The sequence below is a fragment of the Trachurus trachurus genome, assembly GCF_905171665.1.
Source record: "Trachurus trachurus genome assembly, chromosome: 20".
Taxonomy (NCBI): Eukaryota; Metazoa; Chordata; class Actinopteri; order Carangiformes; family Carangidae; genus Trachurus; species Trachurus trachurus.
The window spans coordinates 21,461,709-21,488,061 of record NC_139911.1 but is presented as its reverse complement, the minus strand read 5'-3'; the positions used below and the strand labels follow the sequence as shown (position 1 = coordinate 21,488,061).

Genomic DNA, 26,353 nt, shown 5'->3' with positions numbered 1-26,353 from the left:
GCTACTTTCCTCTGCTTCAGTTTTATGACACTGAAGTGCTCAGTTTTCTGCGGCGGAACCTTTAACGGACTCTGTTTCCTCCCGGTCCGATTAGCAGTGAACACCGGATATTGCGCAAAAGGCGCGAATAACAACAAAGCTTGTATTTTAGTGTCGCTGAGCTGTTATTATTAATTTATTGTAAAATGTTTAATAATGTCGTCCGTGGTGTGTAGACTAGTAACTGTTCGTCTACGGCAGAGTGAACAGTGATGTGTTATGAATCATTTTTAATGTTCAGGTGAAGTTAAATGCTGTTGTTTGACTGTTAAGTTAGCTGACTGGTCACAGGGTCAGTAACTAGAGCAGCCTCTGTAAAACTGACAGTAGCCTGAGATAAACTGGTATATTCCGATGAATTTGTTGTTGCCAGGCCATAATAACATCAAGCCGGTCTCCTATGACTAGTAAGAGCTCAGACTGATTACTGTCACAGTACAGACTTCACATTTGTTGACTGTCTGAGTCCATTACGAGGAGGTAAGGACCCATCTGTTCACCTAACGTTACAGGACTGTTTGTCGTTGTGGGTTATTATTGTTGTTGTCTGTGTAACGCTGTTCAACTCTATGGACGGTTTTATTTTTGTTTACCGAAATGTAAAGTGCTGCTTAACCTGCAAACGATCATTGCTGTCAACCTAGATGCTGAAGTCTTTTCATTGGTGCTTCCACAGGTTGACCATGTCTAAAGAAGACAAAGAAGGCTTCATTGTGAAGTTTGTGGAGAGTAAAGGACAAAAAACAGAGTATGCCACCAAGGCTTATGAGGTAAATCACACTTATATTGATGTTTTCTGCCATTGCCAGCTTGTGTTATGTTTATTTATTTGATATGGACATCACAAATACATTGAGACTGTTCCAGTGGACAGACCAGATGCTTTGCTTGAGTGTGTTTAGCACAAGTGCTAATTTTCAACACCAGTCCATAGGTGGCTAATCTAAAAATACAGAACATATTATCAACAGTATTAGATAAAACCAAGTGCATGACACTACATAATGACAGTAGCATACTAAAAAATACAGAGCACAAGATCAACGAGAGGAGATTGAGCAAACAGAAATCATGATCCTAACAGTAAAAATAGTAACAATGAAAAAGTCCATATTTATACATGTGAGCATTGTTGTTTTGCTTTTAACCATGCTTTTAATCCTCTGTTAAACGTGTTTGTGTCAGTCTCCAGTTTCAGGTGAGTGGGTAAAGTGTTCCATAGGTTAACCCCTTTTATTGAAAAGGCAGACTGTCCAAATGATGTTGTACACTTGGGAACAATGCAGTCGCCATTGTGGGAGGCTCGTGTGTTTACGCGGCTTGAGCTACGGCGTCTTTTTATCAGTGCAGAAAACAGGGATGATACACAGTTATGAAGACATTTAAAAACCAGTCTGATATTACAGTAAATTATAAAGTTTTCAAATGCTAGAAGGTTGTGTTTTCTCAGGATGCCACAGTGGTGCCATCTCATTGGTTTTTGATCCATAATTTTTATTGCTTGCTTATATATTGCTATTATGGGTTTCAAAGTGACTTGAGAGGCTTGAGACCATGACGTGATGCAGTATGTGTGTGTGTGTGTGTGCAGGCCATTGTGGAGCTGCAGTCTGAGAAGTACTTGAAAACCATCGATGAGGATGCTGTATTACGGTTGGACCAGAGGGACAAGTCTCTGTTTGTTTTCAGCAGCTTCACCTCTCCAGCCTTTCTGCACTGCAAGAAGGTCTGACCCCTACGTCCACACCAGGATCCAAAGTTTCACAGGAAGTGGTTAAAAAGCTGTAATGGAGATTGATTCTTTTCTTTTCCTCCCTCTCCCCGTCGTTTGTCATGTAGCTTGGCTGCCGAGTTGTGAGTCCACTGGTGGTGCTGTACTGCCTGCAGAATCAGCGTTGTGTTCCCAAAGCAGAGCAGCCTGTCTATAACATGGCCATGGCTGATGTCACTGTTTCCTGCACCAGCCTGGATAAAGGAACACGGGTCAGAAATCATAAAAACATAAACAGCATTGTTTGAATTGACATGGTCACAGTCAATGATACACTTTTTACTGTGAGTGTCTAATGGTAAAACTCTGACTAATTCAAGGGAAAGGAGCTTGTCTTAATCTATGTAGTTACAGTACAAACATAGTAATGTGGTGCACAACTTGTATAGTTGGTTTAGAGTCAGGAAGTCTGTCTAAATGTCTGTCTCTCCACACAGACAGAGGTGATGGATCTGGTGCAACTCATGGGCGGACGAGTCTATCTTGACCTAAATGTGTCCGTCACACACCTGATAGCAGGAGAAGTGGGCAGCAAGAAGTACCTGGTGGCTGCCAGCCTGGGTAAACCCATCCTGCTGCCTACATGGGTCAAAGCATGCTGGGAAAAATCTCAGGACAGGTACTGGGTATCACTGACACTCACATGTTGTTTCTGATAACTGTATGCAATGATTTGGTTACCCAGTGGCATCATATCAGTTTTAATCATATTTGCAACATGGGAATAAAACAATAACTCTTTTTTTCCCTCCTTCCTCCTTCAGTCTGTTCAGGTATACTGATCTGCCCACTGAGGACTATCTGTGCCCTGTGCTGCGAGGCTGCACTGTGTGTGTGACAGGTCTCTCCAGCACAGAGCGCAAAGAGGTGCAGCGGCTCTGCGAGCAGCACGGAGGCAACTACACCGGTCAGCTGAAAATGAACGAGTGCACACACCTCATTGTTAGTGATCCCACAGGTAAGTCATCAGCAGTTTCAGCACATCAGCCATCGTTTTCAATTTAAAACCTCTGCAAGACTCAGTTAAAGGGATACGCCAACTTTTTTTTTCGTGTCTTGCCTCACTCCCGAGTCCATGACAAGCAGATAGACACCATCCTTTCGACTGTGTGTGCACAGAGGGAGGGAGATACGGGCAGAGCTGGCGCAACGCTAATTAGCTTAGCTCAAACGCTGGAAGTGCATAGGTAGTGTTAGCCTGCCTCCACCTAGAGTCATCAGAGAAACTCTTCAGCAACTCTAAACGGAAACCGGCGGGCCGATCTTCGTCTCAGAGCTGACAAAACTCTCCAGTAACGAGACGAGATCAGTCAAAACGGAGGGTTCAAGCAAAGACGGTTTATTTTGGTTCAAGCTAGCTACATCGAGGGTAGGTTAGCTTCCTATTTCAAAGTAAAAGCACAAATTCTATCGTCTTGGTTTTCTGTATGTAAAGGGCAACGGGTGTTTTATTTTGTGAAAGTAACCGGAAGTGCGTTAGTCACAACGGCTAGCTTGAGTAGTGCCGAATTTGTCCAAACAAAACTGTAAACAGCTGGTATTTAGACAAATTAACGACACACTGCTGATCTAAACGGCTACTTTCTCGCCTACAAATGTTTGAAATGTTGATAAAGTGATATATTTACAGAGTTTAAAGCTAAAATGAAAACAGCTTCTGACTGCTGATTTCGGCTTGGGGAGGCAGGCTAACACTACCTATACACTTCCAGTGTTTGAGCTAAGCTAATTAGCGGTGCGCCAGCTCTGCCCGTATCTCCCTTGTTACTGCACGCACAGTCGAAAGGATGGTGTCTATCTGCTGGCCATGGACTCGGGAGTGAGGCAAGACACGAAGAAATCCCTTTAATGATAGCAGTGTAGAAATCTATGCCTGATCAGTATTTGTTCTGTTCTGCAAATATTGAAAGTACAAACTGTTCAACAGCCAATTATTACAAATCTTTGCGTATCATCAAGGTTTGTAAAAATGCTTCACCATTCTCACTGCTTTCTTGAATGTGGCGCCCTCACTGAACTCATTTTGGTTCTGATAATTTGTATTTGGTTGCAGGTCAGAAATACGAGTGTGCTCGGAAGTGGAACGTGTATTGTGTGTCTCTGCACTGGTTGTTTGACAGCATAGAGAAGGGCTTTTGTCAAGATGAGAGCAGATACACTGTGGAGCGCAACTCATCAAAGAGCACTCGGCCGCACACCTCAACCCCGACTGGCACCAGCAAGAAGGAGGGTGAGATACAGAATGACAGATCACATGTTTGTAGCGGAGAATATTTAATGCCGTTAAGTTAATTTTTCTTTTTTTTTTCGAAAAATATTTTTATCACATTTTCTCAAAACGTAAAACACAGAACTGCTCAGACATGACAGAAAAAGAAAAAACAGCAGAATGTGGGTGTGTAGGTAGAGTAAATAGAAAATAACTATGGAAATAAAAATAAGTAACAGTGGGCATATTTTCCATCCAGCCTCTTCCCTTTTATTTTCCCACAGCAAGACAAAGCAGTATCAAGAAAGTTCATACATCTGATTTGCAAGATTAGACCCATAACATAATATAATGAAGAATTCTTAATACATTTGTTTAACTCTAGAAGGTCCATCCCTGTTGGGCTTGAGCCACATCTCTGTCAACGCCAGCATGACAATAAACGACACGGCCCTCACCAATGGCACCATCAGCCGCCTGGAGGCTCCAGATCCAATAGAGACCCTGGACCTCACTGTCTGTCCAGCTGATGATATACTGGATGGCTGTAAGGTCGGTAAAATTATAAAATATATGATAGAAAAATTCCTACTCCCTAATTTTGATCTGGTCATTTCTGGATTAATAACATGAAAGAAACATTGGAGGCTCTGTTTCACAAGTTAAATGTGGTGCAGCTGTATCTGTGCGGCCTGCCGGGGAAGAAACTGGAGAAGCTGCGGCGTCTTGTGAACACCGCAGGAGGTCTGCGCTTCAACCAGCCCAGTGAGGAACTCACACATGTGGTCATGGGAGAGCTGGATCAGGACCTCAAGAACTTTCTCTCCAAAGCCACTCACAGGTCTGAACCCCAGAAATATGCTACTTTAACTAATAGTTATTGCCTATAATTGAACTATAACTGCTGTTTCCTGTGTGTGTTTCCTCCCAGGCCCCATGTAGTCACAGTGCAGTGGCTGCTGGACACTTTCACCAAAGGTAGTTTACGTCCAGAGTCAGACTACCTCCACCCAGACTGTCTGCCCCCCACTGTTGCCTCTGTATCTGTGCCGGCCCATCTCACCTCCACCTCCCGAGCCTCACTTGGCCCCCCAGTGGCCAGTCCCAGCACTCCCAGGCAAAAGAGAGCAGAGGAGGATCTGCTATCACAGTACATGGATGATGACCCAACGATAGGTATGTATGTGTGATTATACACTGTGATGTTAATGTTTAAAGGGATAGTTCAACAGTTTGGCAAAGTGGCCCATTGCCATAATCTCTGTAGTTTTAGGAGAAGGTTCATTACCTTTAATTGCCGGTGCAAGCTATTTTTAGAACGGCTGAGCGGAGCCGCGAGCTGCTCAGAGCTAAGCTATGGAGGCTAATGGGATTTCTTGGTTTCCCTCATCAAACTCATTAAATACACAATCCAACAACTCCAAACGCTGTTGTGGACAAGTTGTGACCTGCACATTCAACGTTCCATAATAATGGAACGTTACGAGACAGAGTTGTTTTCGAGGCAAATACAGAGACTGCTTGCCGAAAAACTGCAGCCGACGGGAACGCGCATCAGCTGTTTTGCATGAATTTACCTCTAAAACAACTCCGTCTCTTAATGTTCCATTATTATCTCATAGTGTGGTGAATGTGCAGGTCACAACTTGTCCACCAGAGCGTTTTGGAGTTGTTGGATTGTGTATTTGATGAGTTTGATGAGGGAAACCAAGAAATCCCATGAGCGTCCGTAGCGTAGCTCTGAGCAGCTCGCGGCTCTGCTCCGCCGTTCTAAAAATAGCTTGCACCGACAATTGAAGGTAACGAACCTACTGCTAAGACTATAGGGATTATGGCAATGGGCCAATTTGCAAATATGTTGAACTATCCCTTTAAGACTGGTGCTTATATCTTATTGGACTTTTATCCTCCAGTTGAAATGCCCCCACCAGCACCAGGGAGCAGCAGCAGAAAGTCAGTCAGCACAGTCGCTGAACCTCAGGCTGAACCCTGGGCGCCGGACCAGACCACAGGACCAGAGACGGACTCGATCCTTCAGAGGGGCAGCGAGGGGGGTCTCTTTGGCGGGAAATGCTTCCTTCTCGTTGGCTTTGGTGCAGAGTCTGAGGCCCAGCTGTCTCTGCTGGTGACAGAGCACGGGGGCAGGGTGCTGATGGGTCGCACGCGGGTCGTGGCCGACTACGCCGTGGTGCCGCTGTTGGGCTGCTCGGTGGAAGCCACAGTGGACGAGGTGGTCACTGACACCTGGCTGGTAAGATCACAGACATGCTGTTTGATTTTAACTCATGTAGGCAGTATGATGTGACAAACGGATACCTAAAGATGTTGCCTTGAACTTTGGAAAGCTCTTTTTGTATACTTTTTATTGATTAAACAGTTAATAGATCAATCATAAAGTCATCATCAGGTAAACTGATTTTATGAATCCGAGCTCTGTAAGTTTGATAGCTAACAGTTATGTCTTGCTCTTGTTGATTTCAAGGCCATGTGTGTGGAGAAGGAGTGTATTCTGCCGCTTTCCTCCAACCCTTTGTTCACCCCTGTGCCTGTGATGGACGGACGTGTCCCTCTCAAGGACTGTGTTCTCTCTGTCAGCCAGTTTACTGGAGCAGAGAGAGAGTCTTTGGTGGAGCTGGCCAAACACCTTGGAGCAAGGTCTGACTCTCTTTTTAAACTTTCTCCGGATCTGCATGATATAAACATTGTTCCATCGTAAATCCACTCTCCCTGCTGCTGCTTTACCTTTTTACCCTCATGAGGCTCATGAGGCCTGTCCCTCATTTTCATCTACACCTTCTCTCCCTCCTGCAGTGTTCAAGATTACTTGGTGCGCCTGGCTAACCAGAAGAAAGGCATGCTGGCCAACACTCATCTGGTGCTGCAGAGTCCCGAAGGCACCAAGTACCAGGCGGCGAAGAAATGGGGACTTCCTGCTGTGACCTTGCGCTGGATATTAGAGTCTGCTCGCACCGGGAAGAGGGCACAGGAGGAGCGATTTCTGGTTGACCTCCCACCCTCACCAGGTAGGTCGGGACTTTTGTTGCTCCGGGTTGTTTGGAAATGGATGTTTTTCATTTTATTTGCAATGGCTGAACACGATGGATTCAAATAATCATAGTGAATTTGTTTTGTTTTTTTAAGTGTATTTTTTTTTGAGTTTTTGCCTTCAATTGATAAGATAATTGAGACAGGAAGGCAGAGAGAGAGGGGGGATGACATGGGGCCAGAAGGGCCACCGAATTTTAGATTTGAACCAGAGCTAATTAGTGTTTTTAAATGTGCTCTTTTTGTCAGTGTTAGCAGGTGTCACATGTGAATTAACCCTAATCCAATCTTTTGATATCAAAAATAGAAAAATGGAATATGCTCCTTATTTAAAGGGATAGTTCACCCAAAATTGAAATTTCACTCATTATCTACTCACCCTCATGTCGACTAAGGGCTGGGAGAAGTTTCAGAGTTATCCGTGGCTTCTCTGAGTTACAGGGGGTCTCGGCGTAGCAGTGCATGTCCATATAACGGTTGCAAATGGATACCAACTGTCTTCGTAACAAAAAGACACACCAAAAAACATCCAAATACCTCCATGCTGCTCGTATGTAATGTCCGGCGTCTTGTATTGAAGCTCAGAAATGCGAAATTGTCCCGAAAAAAATTAAATAAGTCTATATTTCAAGCTTGTTTTGTAGCGGAAGCTTCTCTTCCCGGTTCGTCAAATTTGGACGAACCAGGGTCCGTCCTCTTCCCAGTTCGTCCAAATTTGACGAACCGGGAAGAGGAGCTTCGAGAAGCTTCCGCTACAAAACAAGCTTGAAATATAGACTTATTCAATTTTTTTCGGGACAATTTTGCATTTAGGGGCTTCAATACAAGACACCGGACATTACATACGAGCAGCATGGAGGTATTTGGATGTTTTTTGGTGTGTCTTTTTGTTACGAAGACAGTTGGTATCCATTTGCAACCGTTATATGGACATGCACTGCTACGCCGAGACCCCCTGTAACTCAGAGAAGCCATGGAGGACTCTGAAACTTCTCCCAGCCCTTAGTCCACATGAGGGTGAGTAGATAATGAGTGAAATTTCCATTTTGGGGGAACTATCCCTTTAATATGAATATCACCACATGTGACGTTTCGGTGTGCAGACTCTATTTTTCTATTTTTGATTCACTCCTCATTGTGGTCCAGCACTTAGTTTGAATTGTTTGTAGGATGTCCGTGTCTTTTGATGTCTCATGTTCTTTTAATAGTAATCTTAATCAACTGATATTATATTTGAAGTGGTTAAAGTCTTGACAGTCATGTTTACCAAAGATACAACGCTTTGAGGCATGTTTGTTGTTTTTTGAGAATCTGTACTTTCCTTTCTCACAGAGAGGGATGAGGAGAGTTTTGTCGGTGGTTCTCAGAAGCCGACCATGCCGCCGCCGCTGCCACCGCTGCCTCCGCTTCGCTCCTCTCCAGAGATCCCCCTGCTGGGTATCCAGGGGGGTAAGGCTGTTACCCCGCTGGATTTGGGTCGCTTTCAGAGCAAATCCTTCCGCTCTATTTTGGACGAGATGAAGCCCAAAGAAGACTTCAGCACCCCCAAACAAAACCAGGAGGGCGGCAGAAGGAAGCCGCTTCAAAAGGAGCCGTCCCTGCAGCTGGACACTCCCTCTCGTTTCCTCAGCAGAGACCAGCTCTTCAGGCCCTCCTTTGACATCAAGGTCAGGGCTAACTGGAGGCAACAGAGCGCTGAAGTAAAGCAGTAAATGTGCTCCAGCAGTTCATAATCCATGTGCTGACTCTTCTTTTTAGGATGCACTAGGAGCTTTGGAGACTCCAGGTGGAAGATCCAGGCCAGAGGAGAAGGTGGAAACTCCACTGACAGATGTCATCAACAGAAACCTGAAGATGGCGCTGGCTAATAGCTCCCGGAGTGCAGTCTCAGATATGCAAGCAGTCTCAGCTAGCCCCCAGCTAACCAAGACAACGGCGAAGCAGGTAAACCTCACTGCCTGAAATACAGTACATAAACTCTGACTCGCACATGTACAGGAAACAATTCTGTGGACAAATGAATGCTAAATATATCCATTATAATATAATATAATATCAATTTTGTAAATGTTGTACGCAAGGAACCAGAGAAAGAAGCTGCTCCTCTGGCTGGTGTTGTGATCTGTGTGGGAAAGAAGCTGAGTAAAATGCAGAGTGAGCTGAACGCTATCGCTGCCTCACTTGGAGCTGATTTCAGGTAATCCACAAAGTTTTTACAAACTCCTCTTTACTCTTGATGTACTAAACAACATGGATGCAAATAGTTCATCCATGTCTTCCTCACCTTGTTTTCAGGTGGGCTTGTGACAACACAGTGACACACTACATCTACCAGGGCCGCGTGGGGGACAACACACGAGAATACAGAGGAGTGAAGGAGAGAGGACTTCATGTGGTGTCACAGTACTGGCTGGAGGCTGTAAGTTCACCACTAGCAAATATAAAAAGAAGAGTCAACAAAACATTGATAATGATAACATTAAACTGTACTTGTAGAACATATTTCAAACACTAAATTGAGATGGAATAATAAACTGAGAAAAAATGAAATAAATGACAAGTTAAAACAGATTACACAAAATGCATAAAATCAGAGAGTGTCTGCAGTGTTTCATCTCCAATTTTCTTACAACTATTGCGGGGAATCTTCAATAAAGCAGCCGGAGATGCTCACAGTGTTTTTCTAGGTCTGTAGTTAATCTGTGAGCGATGAATTCATGCTGAAATTACTGGCTGATCGACAGCAGTTTCTGATTCTTTTAGTAAAGTAAGTAAAACCACGTCCATCTTTTGATATAACCATTTATTCCAAATAAAGATCTTGAGTTGGCTGAGTTCTATTCTACTATATTCTGGGTAAAAAGCAAGAGAAGCCTTAAACATGAGCAGTTATTATACAGAGGACCTCATTCGCACTCAGAAACAATTTAGCTTTCACTTCACTGCTCCTCTACAATCAGAGTGAATAAACCCATTCAGAAACCACAGAGGAAACAATCAGGGACAATATTCAAGCTCTGTCATTGTGAAGAGAACCATGAAAAATATTTTCATTTTTGCTTAAACAGGCTTGTAAAGATATTATGTTTTTCTGGAGCTACACGAAGTGATGTTAAGATACAATTGAATCAATTTGGGATCAGCTTTGTGCCTCCTGTTGCCATTCAGTGCTCACTCACCACAGCTCAGTGGGGGTAAATAATTATCTTCCCATCAGCAGCTTTGATATGTAAATTCTGGAGACAGATGGGAGTTTCAGCTATGTTCCCCCTCATGGTTGTTTTGCTCAATTAATTTCTTAAAGAAAAAAAAAAAAAACAAGCTAGTCTGACACATTTGTGCAGATATGTGCTGCATGTACTAACAATCACCCTGTGCTGTTTGTGCAGTGTGCTGAGGAGCAGAAACACGTCCCAGAGTCTCTGTATCCCTTCACCTACAACCCCAAGATGAGCCTGAACCTGAGCCAGGTGCCCACCAGCTCCCAGCGGTCTCCTCCACTGACACGAACACAGCTCAAAGACATCACCGAGGCAACGGACGACAGAGTGGGTGTAATAATAATGTTACATCTGAGCCTTGTGTGTGATGTCAAGATGCTGGATACTTGAATCTAAGGCTGTCTTTACGCTACAGGCCTTGATGCCCAATTTCCGATCTGTTGCCGCCTATATCCGATTTTTTCGTCCGTCTGTTTACATGTTCAATATGCGCTATTGACGCGTTATTGATGACATACGACTCGCATTGCCAGGGAATATCCGATCTGACAATATCCGATATCATGTGTTTTTTCCCCGTTCATGTTACAGATCCGATCTGTGCCACTTGAGAGGAAAAAATCTGAATCTGGCCACTTGAACCTTGTAGTGTAGAGACTGTCTCTATGTTTTATATTAATTATCTGTGTCCCAATTGATAACTTGTTTGATTGTGTGTCTCTCAGTCTGACGCTGAAGACGCTACAGCTCGTCGTGTAAGCGATGGCAGCGTAGATCGAGATCAGATGAACGACACTGCAGGTGGGTGTTGGTGATAGAAGCAGTAGTTTCTGTATTCTCTAAACGTGGCGATTTATTTGATTGATTATCTTTTCCCAGATATGTCAGAGAAACTGGAGATGAGAGAGAACCTGCAAAGACAGCTCCAGGAGATCATGTCTGCCACCAAGCTGACGACAGGGAAGCGCACCTCGGTCAGACTCACCAGGATGGGGTCCGGAGGCGCCGACTCGAGGCCGCACACGCCCGACGGGAGCCGGGCCGGACGTAGCGGGAGCAGACGGACCCTGGAAGCTCTGAGGTGAGGAAGCCTCAAAGCCAAACGTCTCAGCCCGGCGTGAAACCTCCTGCTGTAACGCCGACTGCTCTGTCCTGTCTCCAGGGTAACCAGAGAGGCAGCCATGGACCTGAACACCGAGCCGTCCCAGAGTGAGCAGATAGTTTGGGATGACCCCACTGCCAGGGAGGAGAGGGCAAAACTGGCTGACAATTTACAGTGGCCTGGTAGCCCCTCTCAGTATTCAGAGCCCCTGGCACCACCACCTCCTTCTGCAGCAGAGGACGGCTCCAACATGAGAGACTCCATGACAGACTCTGAGCTGGTGGAGATGGGTAAGAGATCAGCTTCTGCACCAACTGTTCATTTACACTTGGCCTATTTATTTACCTGCATTTAAAGAGGAACTATGCAGGATTTTTAGCTTAACTATGCTACATTTTTACAATCAATCAATTAAACAGCTGTGGAGAATTGTGATGGTTTAATAAATGGCTTAACTTGTTACAGGGAGAATGGAGGCTCTCTGCCTTCCACGTAGCACGATTATTGTCAGAGAAATAATCACGGTGTTAGGATTATCACGATTATTATGCATTAATTAATTTCACAACACTATGAATGTGTAAAATCAAATATAATCAAAATATAATTACATTACTCATTGTTTACACAAAATATTTCAAGTATCTATTAATATATGACAATTTTTTAATCCCCCAGGGGAAGTGTTATAATATTCAGGTCATAAATTGTCATCTATACCAAATGTTTACATTTATTGTAATCGTTTTTTGTTTTGTTTTGTTTTTTAATACAAATGACACTAACATTTAAATTCCTACCAATTCAATGTTACGTTAGTAAAATGGACCAGTGTCTGAGCATTTACCCTTATTTTGGCGCACATCTGCCGATATGGTTCCGACATAATCTTTTTTGGGAAGTGATGGTATTTAAGAATCTTTGAGATTAATTAATTGTGACGTTTAATACCATGATTAATTGTGAAAACAAGTAATCGTGACATCCCTAGCGCCGCCGCCCCGGTGTCCCAGCTCTTGTCTCGGTGGCACCACGACACAAACGCGCCCCGTAACCCGTAATCTCTTGTTTATGACAGATAAGACTACACAAATATACATGTCCTAACATCGTATGTCATATATAACGTTATGTACCGTTCTATTGATTAATTTCACACTAGCTTTGTTGTAAACAAATGCACATGGCCAGGAGGAGGGTTAGCAAAACAGCAGAAAAGTGACCGGACTTGCAAAGTTCCCCTTTAAAGAGAGTAATGAGGCTGTAAATGTGTCCAAACATGGCTTCAGCTGTAACTAATGAATCACTCTCTCCTCTCTCAGCTGCTTGTGATGTCATTGACCAGCATATTGGCCAGAGGTTCGCGACCCCTCCAGCCAAAGAGCCAGAAAGTGACATCCTCACCCCCAAAGCCCCCAGCATCGCCTTCCCCCTTGCCAACCCTCCAGTAGCTCCTGAGCCACAGGTAAGAAACCATTTTTAAATGAATTAATTTGATGAAAATGAACTTGCAGGCAGGGTTTAAGTGCAAATTATATATAATGTGTTTGGACAGTACATTATTTATAATGTGTCTCTTTCAAAGAAGCTGCTGGTGCTAAAAAAAAGTTGTTTCTCTCTCTGGAGGTGCAAGAGGAAGTGAAGCAGCCACCCAGATTTCAGCTCTCCTCCCTCAGCCCTCAGGAACGCATTGATTACAGCCACCTCATAGAGGAGCTTGGTGAGTCTCCCAGCTAATTAGGGCTCTAACAGTGTTTCATCATGCTGCAGCAAAAAACAGGCAACAAATCACAGGCCTGGAGTCAGAGGAGCTAATCCCTGATGACTAAACAGCAGGATCTGCCTCTGGCGTCTGGGAAGATTTCCTCCAGCCGAAGATCAGCATCATCACATGAGTCAGGTTTTCACTGCTCAACACAAGTTGGGTAGTTATTGAATGTTACAGAGTCTACTCCCCCAGAAATCCCAGAATGCATCTTTCACAATGAGAAACATCAAGGAAAAGTTTGATTTGTGTGTGTGTGTGTGTGTGTGTGGTGAAAGGTGAAAGAGTTCACTCAGAGCAGCTCACATGACTCAGCAAGTTCTGCTCAAGGACATGTGGACGAGCTGGATCAGCTGTTTAGAGCATCTGGCTCTAGCTGCTGTTTAGATACCGTACATCTTAATGTATGTTTGTGTCTTCTGTGTCTGTGTCTGTTTCTGTTCGGTGTATTAGGCGGCGTAGTCCTGGACAAGCAGTCTTTTGACTCCAGCTGCTCCCACATCATCGTAGGGACTCCGCTGCGCAATGAGAAGTACCTGGCAGCGATGGCGGCCGGCAAGTGGATCCTGCACCGCTCGTATCTGGAGGCCTGTCGATCTGTGGACCGCTTCATCCAGGTCAGAATTAGAAGATCTGCTGCCTATGGTTTTAGAGCTATGAGCTATCAACTACTAACATAGTGTGTGTACACAGAGACCCTTAAATATCATTCAAATGTGAAGCCATTTAAAGATGTTTTAACACCACAAATAGGCTAATTATGTCTATAGCCTGTCATTTAATGCCCTGACTGATACCACCCATTTTGATATTCATGATTTTCCTGAGCTATGTTCAGTAAATTCAGACTAAAAGGTTGATAACAGGTTGATCCCCCCCAAAAGTGTTTAAAGGGACATTGTGTAACTTTTCCTGTTATATATTCACGAAAATCGATTATTTCGTTCAAAAGTATGTTTTTCATTAATCAGTAATCCCCCCCATCAACAAACTGAAGTGTTCCTTTCAGCTCTGAATTTGCCGTTCATATCATTCATATATACATGGAGCGGGTAAGCCGGTAAAACGTGGGTCAGGTAAACAATACGACATCGCCATGACAACATATTGTCACGTGTATTGTTTTGCCTCGTGCTGACGGACCACTTGTTTACATAGAGGCTTGTTTATGCCGTTACGTGCAGCGGCTGTTGTCCGTCTGCCGTCTGCCCAATTTTACATGAATGCAGCATGAAAAATACGATTGAGTTGCTTGCGATATACAACCGCAACGCTAGATGGGAGTAATTCCTACACAATGTACCTTTAATATTTTCACTAGCTAAATCCTCACTGGACTATGTTTCTGTTCCAGGAGGATGAGTATGAGTGGGGCAGTAGCTCCATCCTAGATGCGTTGCCCTCCACCACCTCTCAGCAGAAGAGACTGGCCTTGGCTGCCATGCGCTGGAGGAAATCCCTGCAAGGGCGCTCTGAACAAGGGGTACTACTACGCACTTACTGGACATTTAACCAGACTGAGTGTGAAACCTTTCCTCCCTCCAGTCTTAATCAAGTCTTTGTGGTTTGCAGGGGGCCTTCAGTGGATGGACGGTCATGCTGAACATTGACCAGAACAGAGAATCAGGCTTCAGGCGGTTACTGCAGTCCGGTGGAGCAAAGGTTGGCGCTTGTTTATTTGTTGTTTTGACCTAAGTTGAAAAATCACGTGTCCTCGCCTGGCGAGATCATTTAGAGCAAAGAGAGGGAAAGGTTTTAGATGGCAGCAACGGAGCAGCAACTCTGTCCAACAAGCTGCAAATGCTCAAAGGTTTATTTTTACATTTACATTTTTGTGACCTTAGTAAATGTGGATTTGTGTCATATGGTTCACCTCTATTAAACAACATTCAACGTTCAACATTTTGGCAAATTGGCCCATTGCCATAATCCCTGCTCTGGGCTGCTCAGAGCTACGCTACGGAGGCTAATGGGATTTCTTGGTTTCCCTCATCAAACTCATCAAATACACAATCCAACAACTCCAAAATGCTCTGGTGGACAAGTTGTGACCTGCACATTCACCACACTATGAGATAATAACACAACGTTACCAGACAGAGTTGTTTTCGAGGTAAATTCATGCAAAACCGCTGATGCACGTTTCCGTCGGGGGCAGTTTTTCGGCAAGCAGTCTCTGCATTTGCCCCAACACTACCTCAACTACCACAATGTTGTGACTGTAGTGTTTTTTTGGTACAGTAGTGACATCCTGGTTCTCACCTGTGTTTCTCTCCAGGTTTTATCCGGCCCCTCTCCATCCTTGTACAAAGAGGCCACTCACCTGTTTGCAGACTTCAGTCGGCTGAAGCCTGGAGACTTCAGAGTTGACGTATCGGAGGCCACCGCCCAAGGAGTCACGTGCCTGAAGCCAGAGTACATCGCAGACTACCTCATGCAGGTGAACAGAGCCCTTCACACAGATCAACACTGGCTTAATGTTATTTTTGTTCAACGCCAAAGTTCAACAAAGAAACAAAGCGTGGAAAAATGGATGCTAACATCTGTTTTGTTTATGCATTCTGGCCATTGTAACGTCGCTGAAAACAAATTGCGTTTGAGCTTTGAAGTCAGTTTATGTCACAATAACTAATCTTGAAAGAAGTCAGATTCCCTCCATGTGATTAGGTCAGTTTTAATATCAGATTAAATGCTAAAATGGGCTTTATTTTGTCCTATCCTTGTTTTTCTTTCCTGCAGGAGCCAACTCCTTCTGTTGAAGCGTACTACCTGAGTGAAGCTCCCCCTGAGGAAACCCCTGGCACTCCGTCACGTAAACGTAAAGCAGCAGCCGACACCTCCAGACTGAAAAAGAGCCGTCTGGCATAAAATGTAACTCTTCAATACATTGTCCTTGTAAACCTCCCCCTCCTCCTGCCTGTGAAAATGAGTGTATATTAGATTACTTTTTTGTTTCCTGTATGAAAATAAAATAAATGTAGCACTGGTTTTGTCATCCTGTCACTTTTATATAAGAGCACTGCAGTTGCTGCCGCCTGCATGGGGAGACTGGAGCCGTGATGGATGACTCAATGAAGGTCTGCAGAAAATGTTGAGTCACGTTTTGTAATTGGGTGCAATGGTATTTTCTGACCTGTAGGGGGCAGTAGTTTGTCACCATGTGACTGAAGCTGGTTTTAAAGATGATCACCTCAACAGAGTGAATTAGTCATTTGATCTATAACGTTATTTATTTGAAAATCTAGGCTCATTAAATGCTCAGGATTGACCTCCTGCAATTTTTTACTTTGAAAGAGTGAATACTATTTTAAAAAAAATAGTTTTTCAAAATAAAATTATCTGTTATAATCTATACCAGGAACTCTGGTGTTTCTGGTGGTGCTGACTCATTTGTCAATAATAAGTCACCCAGCAGCTGAAATGACATGAAATTAATTTAAACTCTTTTAAACCTGGATGAAACGAACATGCTCGTCCCCACCCAGCGATCATGAGGCTCTTGTATCGGCCGTTGATCTCCACATGCTGAAAACACCAGATTTTGTTTACCCTGGTCTTGGTTTAGGCTGGTTCACTACACTGATGTGCTATTTCAGGGTGCCAGATGAGGTTAGAGGCCCCGGGCCCCTCCCATATGGACGGATAAGTGGTTTAAGCTCAGAATAGATGGACCATCTGACGGACTCAGGGTTGAGCTGCTGTTTGAGAGGTGTGGGATTAGAGGAGGGAGAGCTGTGCTGACAGGGGAAACATGACTCAGACTCCAGGGGCCTCCACTGAAACAGGGAGTAGCAAAAGGTCACTTGTAGATGTCTGCACAAAAAGAACATTTCCCTGCAAACCACCAACAGTGCTATCACTTCTTCAGTTACACCAGTGGTTCTCAACTTTTTTTAAATAGAGGAGCAAAGTGGAGCAATATTTGCTCAGGATGCTTGTTCAAATATGAAAAAAAAATGTTAATTATAAGGCCACAGGAGTCAAAACTATGCAGCAGGTTTATTATTTCACACATCTATTATTGTCTTCAAGTGATGCTCGTGACTAACTAGGACAGCCGGCCTCTTTATTCTGTTCTCCAACCTTCACAGTCCGTGACTCAGAAGAAGCAATGTGCCATTCTTGCCATTCATCTAACTATCTATTATCTTCTATATTTTATTAACTGCTTAGTTTTCTTTTGTTTTAGATGCATCAATCAAAAATGTAAAATAATATTATATACCAAGATAGGCCAAAGTATGTCTGATCTAGAGCCAAAAGTCAATACAAATCATTTCACCTGCTAAGTAGGTAGAAACTATGAAAAATATTTACTGGGGTAGACTTTACAAAATCATCGATTAATCGACTAATCAGTTTACAGACTGTCATGATGCTTGTGTGTCAGAGACGCTGCAGCTGATGTCAGCTCTTTGTTTCTGCAGCAGCACAACAGGTAATAAGAGAAATATCAATCAGTCTCATTGCACTGTGGTGTCCTTTCTTTGGATCGGGATGGGTAGATCAGTGGTTCTCAAAGTGGGGTCCGGGAACTCCCAGGGGTCCTGTAGAGGGTTCAAGAGGGTCCCCAACTTTTTCTTGAAATTTTACCACTTTTTTCTAGAGTTGTTCAACTTTTTTTTTTTTGAGAATTCTTTTTTTCATTTTTTATTTGACCACTTTTTCTAGATTTTTGCAAAAAAAAATTTTTTTTTGAGAAATTGTACCACTTTTTTTCTAGAATTTTTTTTTTTTTTAACCACTTCTTCCTAGAAATGTTTGAATGTTTTTGGAGAAATTGTACCACTTTTTCCAGAGAATTTCTCTATAATATTTCTTAAAAAAATCACGCCATTGGCCCTAATTTGAATGTGCAAAACTCAGAACAAATATTTGTGTATTTCTTTTGTTTCCTTCAAAATTTTGTCCAATGGGGGTCCGTGGTCTAATTTGTGTCAATTTTGGGGTCCTTGATGTTAAAAAAAACTGGTGTAGATGATCTCTGAATCAACAGGTGTCTCAGAGAGGTGGGCCAGTAGTGTCCCTCTGCTCTGACTGGCAGGTGGCCAGGAGGTGGCCGCGTGCTCCACTGACGCCGGGCTCCTCGCTCTCCTTTCCCGCGTGCTATAAGGTTTGTCCTGTCGGGACGGTGGCCGGTGGATTTTCAGGCGAAGACGGATCCCGACTCTCTCTCCCCCGGGGAAGAAACTCTGCAGCAGTCCTCATTAAAATTCCCTGTCCGTACACTCACCACACACACAATCCCTCCTGTAGTGGGTGGCACCAGCGTCCTGCGCGCGCCTCTTTAATTGCGCACCACGCATTAACGAGCGGTCGGGTTGTGCAGCGTTCAGTGGCCGCGGATCACGCTGCGTGTGTGTGTGTGCTTCACGTCCACCTCACATCTCCAGCTCCCAGGCTGAGGGAGGAAAGGTGAGTCCGGGGGGAGGGAGGTCCGACTCCGGCGAAGGGTGGCGCCTCCTCGCACATCTCATCCCGCGCTTGGACAGCACACACTCCCACCACCACACACACCACACCGTGTCGCTTCCCAGTGGCCGGTGAGGAGGGAGGGGGGACAGACAGTCCGCTCCCTGCAGTCCGCCGCTGGGGCTTCACTGGCTTCTCTGGCTGCAGCTCATGATTGTGACATTTCTCGGCGGGGACTTGCAACATGTGCGCCCGGGGTGTGTGAAGTGTGACACAGCGGCTTCGAGGTTGCATCTCTTTCGGATACGCCAAGTGGGGCTACCCGACGTTACGGCGCACCTTGTGGAATAGGTAAGTCCATCAGCTGATTCCTCCTACTTTACATCTAACAGCTCTGTGCCTCTGGTGCATTTTCTTCTATATGGATGATATATCCAGCATCTGATTTGTTGAAAGCCTGGTTGAGGGTTCCCAGGCAGTCATGGGCAGCAGAGAGTCACAGACAAAAGCATCACATCACTGTCAGTGCTGCATTCAGCCAACACTGCAACATTAATTCACACTATCAGCTGAGAGCATCAATAATGTCCCCTCGTGATTTGCTTTCCTTGATATGAGACGTGGAAATTTTGACATCTGAAGTTGAGCTGCTGCTGCTGCTGCTGTGAGATTCCTGGAAAGTCACAATTATTTCACTAAGAAACATTTGAGATTTTCAGTCTGGAGATGATTTGTTTCTTCAGGAAGCTGAGAAATGGAGAATCATGATCAATTAGGAAAATGCTCTGTAAACTGTTTCATTGGACTTTGGGTGGCACTACCCTTGGGGAAATCGATGGCAGCCTATAGATTTGCAGGTAATGGCTCTGTCTCGGTTTATTTACAGCTGTACCTAGGTTTGTTTACTTCCAAACATGAAATAGCCACGTTAAAGTTTGTGAAGAGAGGGAGAGAAAACCATCAATCCTTCAACTTGAAGATCTCTGCCCTGGGTACGCTTCAAGTGCTTTATTTCTCAGGCAACATGGCAGCAACAAAGCAGATAATAGAGGAAAGTCTCTTAAAACGTAAGACCACCACGAACAGACGGGCATCACCAAATACCCCCCTTTGAATGTGGAGCTCCAGCTTTGTTTTCAAGCCCAACTAGGATTGTATGGAGGCACAGTCTAAAGTGTGTACTAATTGAACCTGCCGGCCACTCTCCCCATTGTGACAGGAATGTTTGGTTGCATGCTCTCCACAGAAACCCCCCGCTCCTTTGTTCTGGGGGGACAATCCTCCAGTGCCATGTGTGCAGTGGCGGGGGGAGGGGGAGGGAGCGGGGTCAGTGGGGGTATTGACATCTGTAGCTGACAGCGTCCTCGGGGCGAGCTGACATGCTGTGATACTATGAATGGGTATTAGGGAACATATGAGAAAAGCACTTAATGGTAATGAGAACATTTATGATTTGTGTAAACATGATCTAAGACCAGTCATATGTCCGGAGAGATATCAAGCATTTTTTATTGACTGGAAAAACCAGAACTTCTTCCCCCCCATTGCAATAAATAGAAGATATTTGCTTCAAATAATTTTGTTATCTAGCTATATTTGACTCGATTGAATTGGTTTGTTTGGTTCCTTTACATCAAATTATGTTTATTTCCATCGAAGAACTTGGCTGAGTCATCGCAATTCACCCTGATGGGAACATAAATGTTCGTACAAATTACCATGACAATCCATCTGTATGTGTGGAGGCATTTTTACATAAAATAGGCAAATGTGAACCTGCAGGTTGCTCTGGAGGAAGGGTCAGGGGATCTCCAAAGTTCTTAGGATTCATCCTCTGAGGACCCTGAATGTCCAAACCTAATTTCATTGCAAACCATCCAAATGTTGTTGTGGTATCTCACCTAAAACCACAATTATCAACCTCAACCGCATCAACAAAGTCTTTAGGATGTATCCTCTGGGGACCATTAATAGATATATAGAATTAAATGGCAAATAACCTCATTGTTGGGGTATTTCTTAATGACAGACCAACTTTATTGTCCCTGAGTCATATGATAAGTGTTAGAAACTCTAAACACTGAAGGAGACTGAATGAATAATATACAGAGGATATGATTTTCAGGACATTAAGTCTAATAATACTGCACTCCACTGAGATGGAGGGCGAAGTGCCTGTCAGTCTTTCCAATTCCTTCCTATTTGGTGCGATATCTAGTGTTGGGAGGAGTGTTGAGAGGACAGCGGTACAACAATCTCCACAGATGCTCTCTTTATCAGCACTGTCAGGAAAAGCCTATGTTAACAATGAAAAAACAGTCGGAAAATATCAGCTTTCCCATCCACAGGGACAGACCTCCCTTAAACAAACTTATCAGGGAAGTTCCAGGAAAAAAGGAAAATCTGGTTTCTGACTCTTGGAGCAGCTGAAAGTCTGAGCTGATGGGAAAGTTTTTGGGGAATGTGGCTACGACGGCGTGAGCGGGGTTTTGTCCTTGTACATAAGCATCCGTCATGACTGGTAGAGAGTGGTACGTGAGGAGGAATGCAGCCCCCCCGGGCCCCTTCATGCTACACAGTGTGTGTGCTCAGGATGGACTTTGTACCTTCCTCCAGCCTGACAAAAGAGCAGGTTGGCAAAACAGGAATTTGCCTCAGCGTTTCTTTTTCCTGTGTTTTCTAAATGCCAAGTAGTATTAACGAAGGCCTTCAGCTGCTTTCGATATGACTTTCATTTAAGCTGAGAGGGGGGGAACTCATAGAGTACACAGGAACCACAGGGGGAGGTGCAGCGCTGGAGAACAAGTGAAAGTCGCTCTATTCAACCAAGAAGAAAAATAAATTTTTTCCCCCATCAGCCACTTGTGATCCTATCAGCTAAAAGGGTTCCCATAGGACCAGAAGGAGCCTGCCTGGGGTAGCCGTGCAGAACCGCTTGGCTCCAAAAGAAAAAGCATCTTTCTTTCAAGGTGTTGACATTTGAAAGCCATTATTATACTGTATACAGTAGTATCAGAGCAGCCTTTGTTTGACCATTGGGGGGTATCAGAGTGAATAATTTAAGCATGTGATGCCTCAGTCTAAAATAAACAAAAACTTGAGTCCTTGGTGGCAGCCAAGCCTCACCTGCCACCTGATGGAGCAGAGGCACATGGAAGGAGGGGGAGGAGGTGGAGGGAGAGGGAGAGCACTGGTAATGAATAACTAACCATTATGAAGATTAAAGGGGGCGATGGGCATGGGGAGATAAGAGTGTGGTGACCGTCCGAGCATGAGGTGTTTACAGGGGGAATTCCTCACATTCCTCAGCTGCAGCCATGCCACTCCAATCTGCACCTCCACCCACTGATGGTCACTCTCTGTGCCAAGAGGGACCCAAGGGGCGGAAAGGGCCCAACGAGTTCCTTCGTAATACAAAAAAAAAAAAAAAAAAAGCAGTGGTAAATGTGTTATGTAAGGCGATTGTTTTCTCAGAGCGTTGCTGCAGAGGTTTTTAGGTGTATTTGATAGAGCTAATGCGACACGCTGAGCTAATACTTACTGCAGTAGATCCCCGGGGAGCTAAAATCCACGCAAAGGCTTGTTTTCAGCTTTGAATGGGAACAAAGGAGATTTTCAGTTAAAGCCTGAGTCCTGTAGTTTTCCACACATTCAGTCAACAGCAAAACGATGAAGCTTTTAACGTGAGTTTCAATTAAGTGTTGTTTGTGTTGGGGTTAGGGTTAGCTGGTGTTGTTGAACTGAACAAGTCCAATGCAAGAATGGTGAACATTTCTTGATGGCCGAGTATTTTAAATGTGTTATTTTCAGTCAGGCTAGCAGGGAAAGTCACCGATCATTTAAGTTGGTCCATCACTTTAGTGCTGAAAAAGCTGAGTAGGAATGAAATACAGATAGGTTATTCATGTTTCCCAGCCTTTGGCGATCCCCTGGCTTTAACTCTAGTGCTGCTATAAGGTTCACATTTACACCAAACACTATTTTAATGGATGGCCATGGTTCAGACTCCCAGGTTCCCATCAGAGTGAAATGTAAAAGCTTAGTCATCCTGTAATTTTCCATTTGTAGGTGAGCGCCATCATCAGGGCTACAAAATTAAATTTGGCCTGCTGCAAACTATATTACTGCCAGTCTGAGTCATACGTTTTGTTCAAGTGTTAGCATAATTATGAACACATTCAATCAAAAAGTGAACATGGAAAACATTTTACATGCTAAACATTGTGAGCATGGTAGCATGTTCACATTACCATTTAGCATCACAGTGACAGTAGGCTACTAACCTGAGGTAGCTGCTAGCAGCATTGTAGAGTTTCTCCAATATTTTCCTACAGACTTATATATTAAAGCTTTTTGATAAGAAAACTGTGTGTATTTCAGCTTTAAACTGAACAAAGAGCTGCTGTGTGGTCAAATATTTAACCTGCTTATGTCAAACTACAGGATGATCCCTCACTACTGCACCGTAATTCCCAGTTCAGTGTTTTGAAGGGTTACACAGCTCACACTCACATGTCTATACTGATGAGTCATGCAGTAGTATTTTCTAATCGGGTAATCAATCAACTTAAATGTGTGGATATATATATATGAAGTTTGTTACTGAATGTTCTTAAGCCTTCTCTCTGGTGCCTTTTGTGTTTGGAAGTCATAAGGCTGGGCTTAGCTCTAGTCTTTATCCCCTCAGTCCATGAAACGTTTTTTCTTTCTTTCCGCAGGCTAGGCCTTTGAGCTTGACAGTTAGTAGTTTCTCAACAGTTATTTCCCCCTCCTCTGTTTGAGGAGTGTTTTCATCTGAGTCTCTTTAATCTAACCGTTTATTCACACAGGAGATGTTGATAAAAGTTCCTGCAGGAGGTATAGTGGTTTGTTTCATTACAGTTACAGTTGTGTGTATAGGATCCAGGAATGAAAAGTGAAACACAGGTGAGATGAGGTCTTCTCTGGAGGCAGCTTCAGGGGACACAGAGGGTTTGTGTTTTAGGATCAATCGGCACAGTTTTTTTTAATGCAGTGCAGATGACTGGGTCTAATAGGATTATCAGAAGGTCTGGAGGGAGGAGAAGTCGTGGCCAGGAGCTGCACGTCACCCTGGGCCGGCCCATGGGGGTCATGTGATGAAAGGGGACAATACCAGCAGGTGTCAGTCTGATGATTACGGGGTCTGGGAGCCGGGTTCACCTATGAGGATTACTCCCGAGCCTCTAATGGACAACAGGTTGTGACCCCGGATAACAAGGAAGCAAATCACCACCCTCTCACCCAGAAAAGTGCTAGTCTATCAAATCACAAAAGAAAAAGGACTGCGAGATCCTCTGGTCTCTGTGGTTTCCTTGGCAACTTCCTCAAAGCTGGATATTTGTTAGATCAGCAGTGAACGACCGAAGATCTTTTCAATTTCGACGTGTGAATACCTGTCAGTGCTACAGTTTGGAAAGACACAATATAGTCGCATTTAAGTGTTTTATTTTTAGGTTGTTGTTGTTATGTTGAAGCTTTGGAGGATGTAGTCGGTTCAAATCAAACCTTGTCTACCAGCCAGACTTGTCTGATAGAAGCTGCAGATTAAAGTGGCACCATATGCTGTAGTCCCCTCCCCGTGGTCGTGGCTTATTATTGGGCTTCTATGTCATTGTCAGCAACTAATTGTTGTGGAGGATTGAGAGAACTCCCCTATCTTGTCCTAAATGCTCGGTCATCTTTACTTTTCCCCGCTCGCTAAATCAAAGTGTTTGCTTTTCCAAAAAACATACACTTTGTATTTGTTATCACCTAAATGCCAAAGCCAACATTTGATTCTGGGACTTGTTTAAACTGTGAGTAGCAGGTTAGGCAGCCAGGAAAAGAAACCAGGAGCCCTTGAGTGTATAAAACCATTGTTTTCTCTCTGAGCCCTGCCCGTGCTGCATATGGCTCATTTCATGGCTGCTGGAGACTCTGATTGATGGGTAGAAAAGCGGCGGGTGCTGATGCTCCTCATGTACAGCGCTTGGCGAGGCGAGAGCCAAGTCCTCAGCGGGGTCACATGAGGTAAGAGAGGAAATATATAGGAGATGGAAGAAGGCAGGGGGGGATGGGGGGGGTGGGGGGGGATTCATCAGACGGTGACAGAGTTGCACCTTGTGCCAAAATGCTCTTCAAAACAAATGCACAGGAAAAGGCGGCTTTCCACTGAACTCTACGTGACAGCTACTGTGCAAACCAGGAGCCGGATAATCTCAGTGTGTTTCTGGTGTCTTCCCCTCCGAAAGGTGTCATGGGAGCTGACATTTCATTGTAATCATTGCATTAACCACCTCTCAGAGAACTCTGCAAATATAAAACTATTGCCGCTTGTCAGCCCCTATTACGCAGCCGTTTTATATGGTTTTGCTTTCATTCTCCTCCTCAGTCTCACTCTCCGGTCGAAGAGATCGGCGGCCCCCGGGGGGCTGGAAAGCTGTCTAGTAATCTGAGACAGCATTAATACTGGATAAGATGGAGCGAGGCGTCGGCACCGCAAATTAATTTTCATACACAGAGCAGCGTGTCGGGAGGGGGGGGGGGGGGGGGGGGGGGGGGGGGGGATTTCGCCTGGCATGTTTGTATCTATGTGTTTGTTTGTTTGTGCAAAAGCCCGTGTGCAGTGGTGGTGCTGGTTGTGGTGTTTTATGGCAGCTACATCACCATGGAGACAGTGGCATCATTGTACAGGGGGGGGGGACGTTGATGCTGGAGTGCGTTCAGGATTGGCAGGAGAAAGGAGCAACATGGCAACAACTAAATCACAGTGGACAGCAGCTGGACAGATGTTTGGCGTCACGACAAACAAGGCACTTGGACGTGTTTCCTCCTCTAAGTGTCATCCAGAGTCCTTCACATTTCTACCTGCACTTGGTTCTGGCCCGGTCCCACCGAATCCACCAGATCCATGTTTCACCAGCACATTATCTCACATGAACTGAGAAGGGCAGCGCCGCGAGCGACGGGCAGCAGGAGCCAAATGAAACTGCTGCTGAAGCTGTTGGTATGACCCCTCTTCCCCCCCTTTTCTCCCCCCTCCTCCTCCTCCTCCTCCCTGAAGAGGAGACCGTCCTTTGGAGAGAAGAGATGACTTGACGTTTTGGGTTTGTCAGAAGCTGCAAATAAATTGGACACAGTAGTCGCTGCGCAGGCTGTTTGTGCTGTAAAAACACTGCAGCTCGCTGTGCTACACACGATATGTCAAACACTCCGGAGCAACTGCAATGATTTTTTTTTTCTTCTCCTCTCTCACAACAGTGCAATGAGAGTTTATGCATCTGGTGCCACTGGAATTATTCTGTGTCTTACCTGTTTGCTGTGTCGACTCAATTTCAGTGAATTTTAGCCCCACGATGTGAAGATTTCTGCCCTGGGTGATTTGGGGAAGTGGTTACTGACACTAAGTGGGATAATAATAATGATAATGATAATAATACGAAATTAAACATGCATGTCCCAGAGTTCCTTTCAAAGTGGCATGTGTATCTTCCCCTCACGGAGACCGAACAGCTGTCCTTCAGAAATGTAACAGAAGAATAACCGAGTGTCTTACAGCAGCTGTTACAGTGCAGCCAAACAAACTGTAGGCTCACTGGATTCATTAATTCATGCTGCTCTCATAAAGAGACTTAAAAATCAAAAATGAAATGCAGTATTTACAGTGCTGCCTCGTATGCTGCTCTGTCAGCCTCCTGTGTGTGTTAGAAGGTAGATAACAATGACACGGTAGCCTACTACAGTATATGGAAGGAAAGGCAATATTGAATGTCTATTGCTGGAAAAAATA

The 26,353-nt window shown here is 44.4% G+C and overlaps 2 protein-coding genes across 2 annotated transcripts in view; both read left to right on the top strand.

Annotated features, from left to right (window-relative positions):
- The first annotated feature begins 130 nt into the window (after positions 1 to 130).
- On the top strand, positions 131 to 16,139 carry topbp1 (DNA topoisomerase II binding protein 1). Its single transcript, XM_083995660.1, has 28 exons — positions 131 to 519; positions 716 to 809; positions 1,631 to 1,765; positions 1,879 to 2,022; positions 2,248 to 2,429; positions 2,575 to 2,768; positions 3,864 to 4,040; positions 4,405 to 4,571; positions 4,697 to 4,860; positions 4,951 to 5,195; positions 5,933 to 6,270; positions 6,502 to 6,674; positions 6,831 to 7,042; positions 8,397 to 8,731; positions 8,823 to 9,008; positions 9,146 to 9,261; positions 9,360 to 9,483; positions 10,454 to 10,612; positions 11,011 to 11,086; positions 11,165 to 11,366; positions 11,448 to 11,677; positions 12,710 to 12,852; positions 13,014 to 13,107; positions 13,606 to 13,769; positions 14,507 to 14,635; positions 14,725 to 14,814; positions 15,431 to 15,592; positions 15,892 to 16,139. The coding sequence occupies exons 2-28, from the start codon at positions 723 to 725 to the stop codon at positions 16,018 to 16,020; spliced, it is 4,557 nt and encodes a 1,518-aa protein (XP_083851786.1). The 5' UTR covers positions 131 to 519; positions 716 to 722; the 3' UTR covers positions 16,021 to 16,139.
- A 2,087-nt stretch (positions 16,140 to 18,226) lies between these two features.
- tmem108 (transmembrane protein 108) overlaps positions 18,227 to 26,353 on the top strand; it is a 56,255-nt gene continuing 48,128 nt past the window's right edge. Inside the window, exon 1 of the mRNA XM_083995661.1 lies at positions 18,227 to 18,915. The gene's annotated coding sequence lies outside the window, so the exon portion shown is untranslated. The remainder of the gene's footprint in view (positions 18,916 to 26,353) is intronic.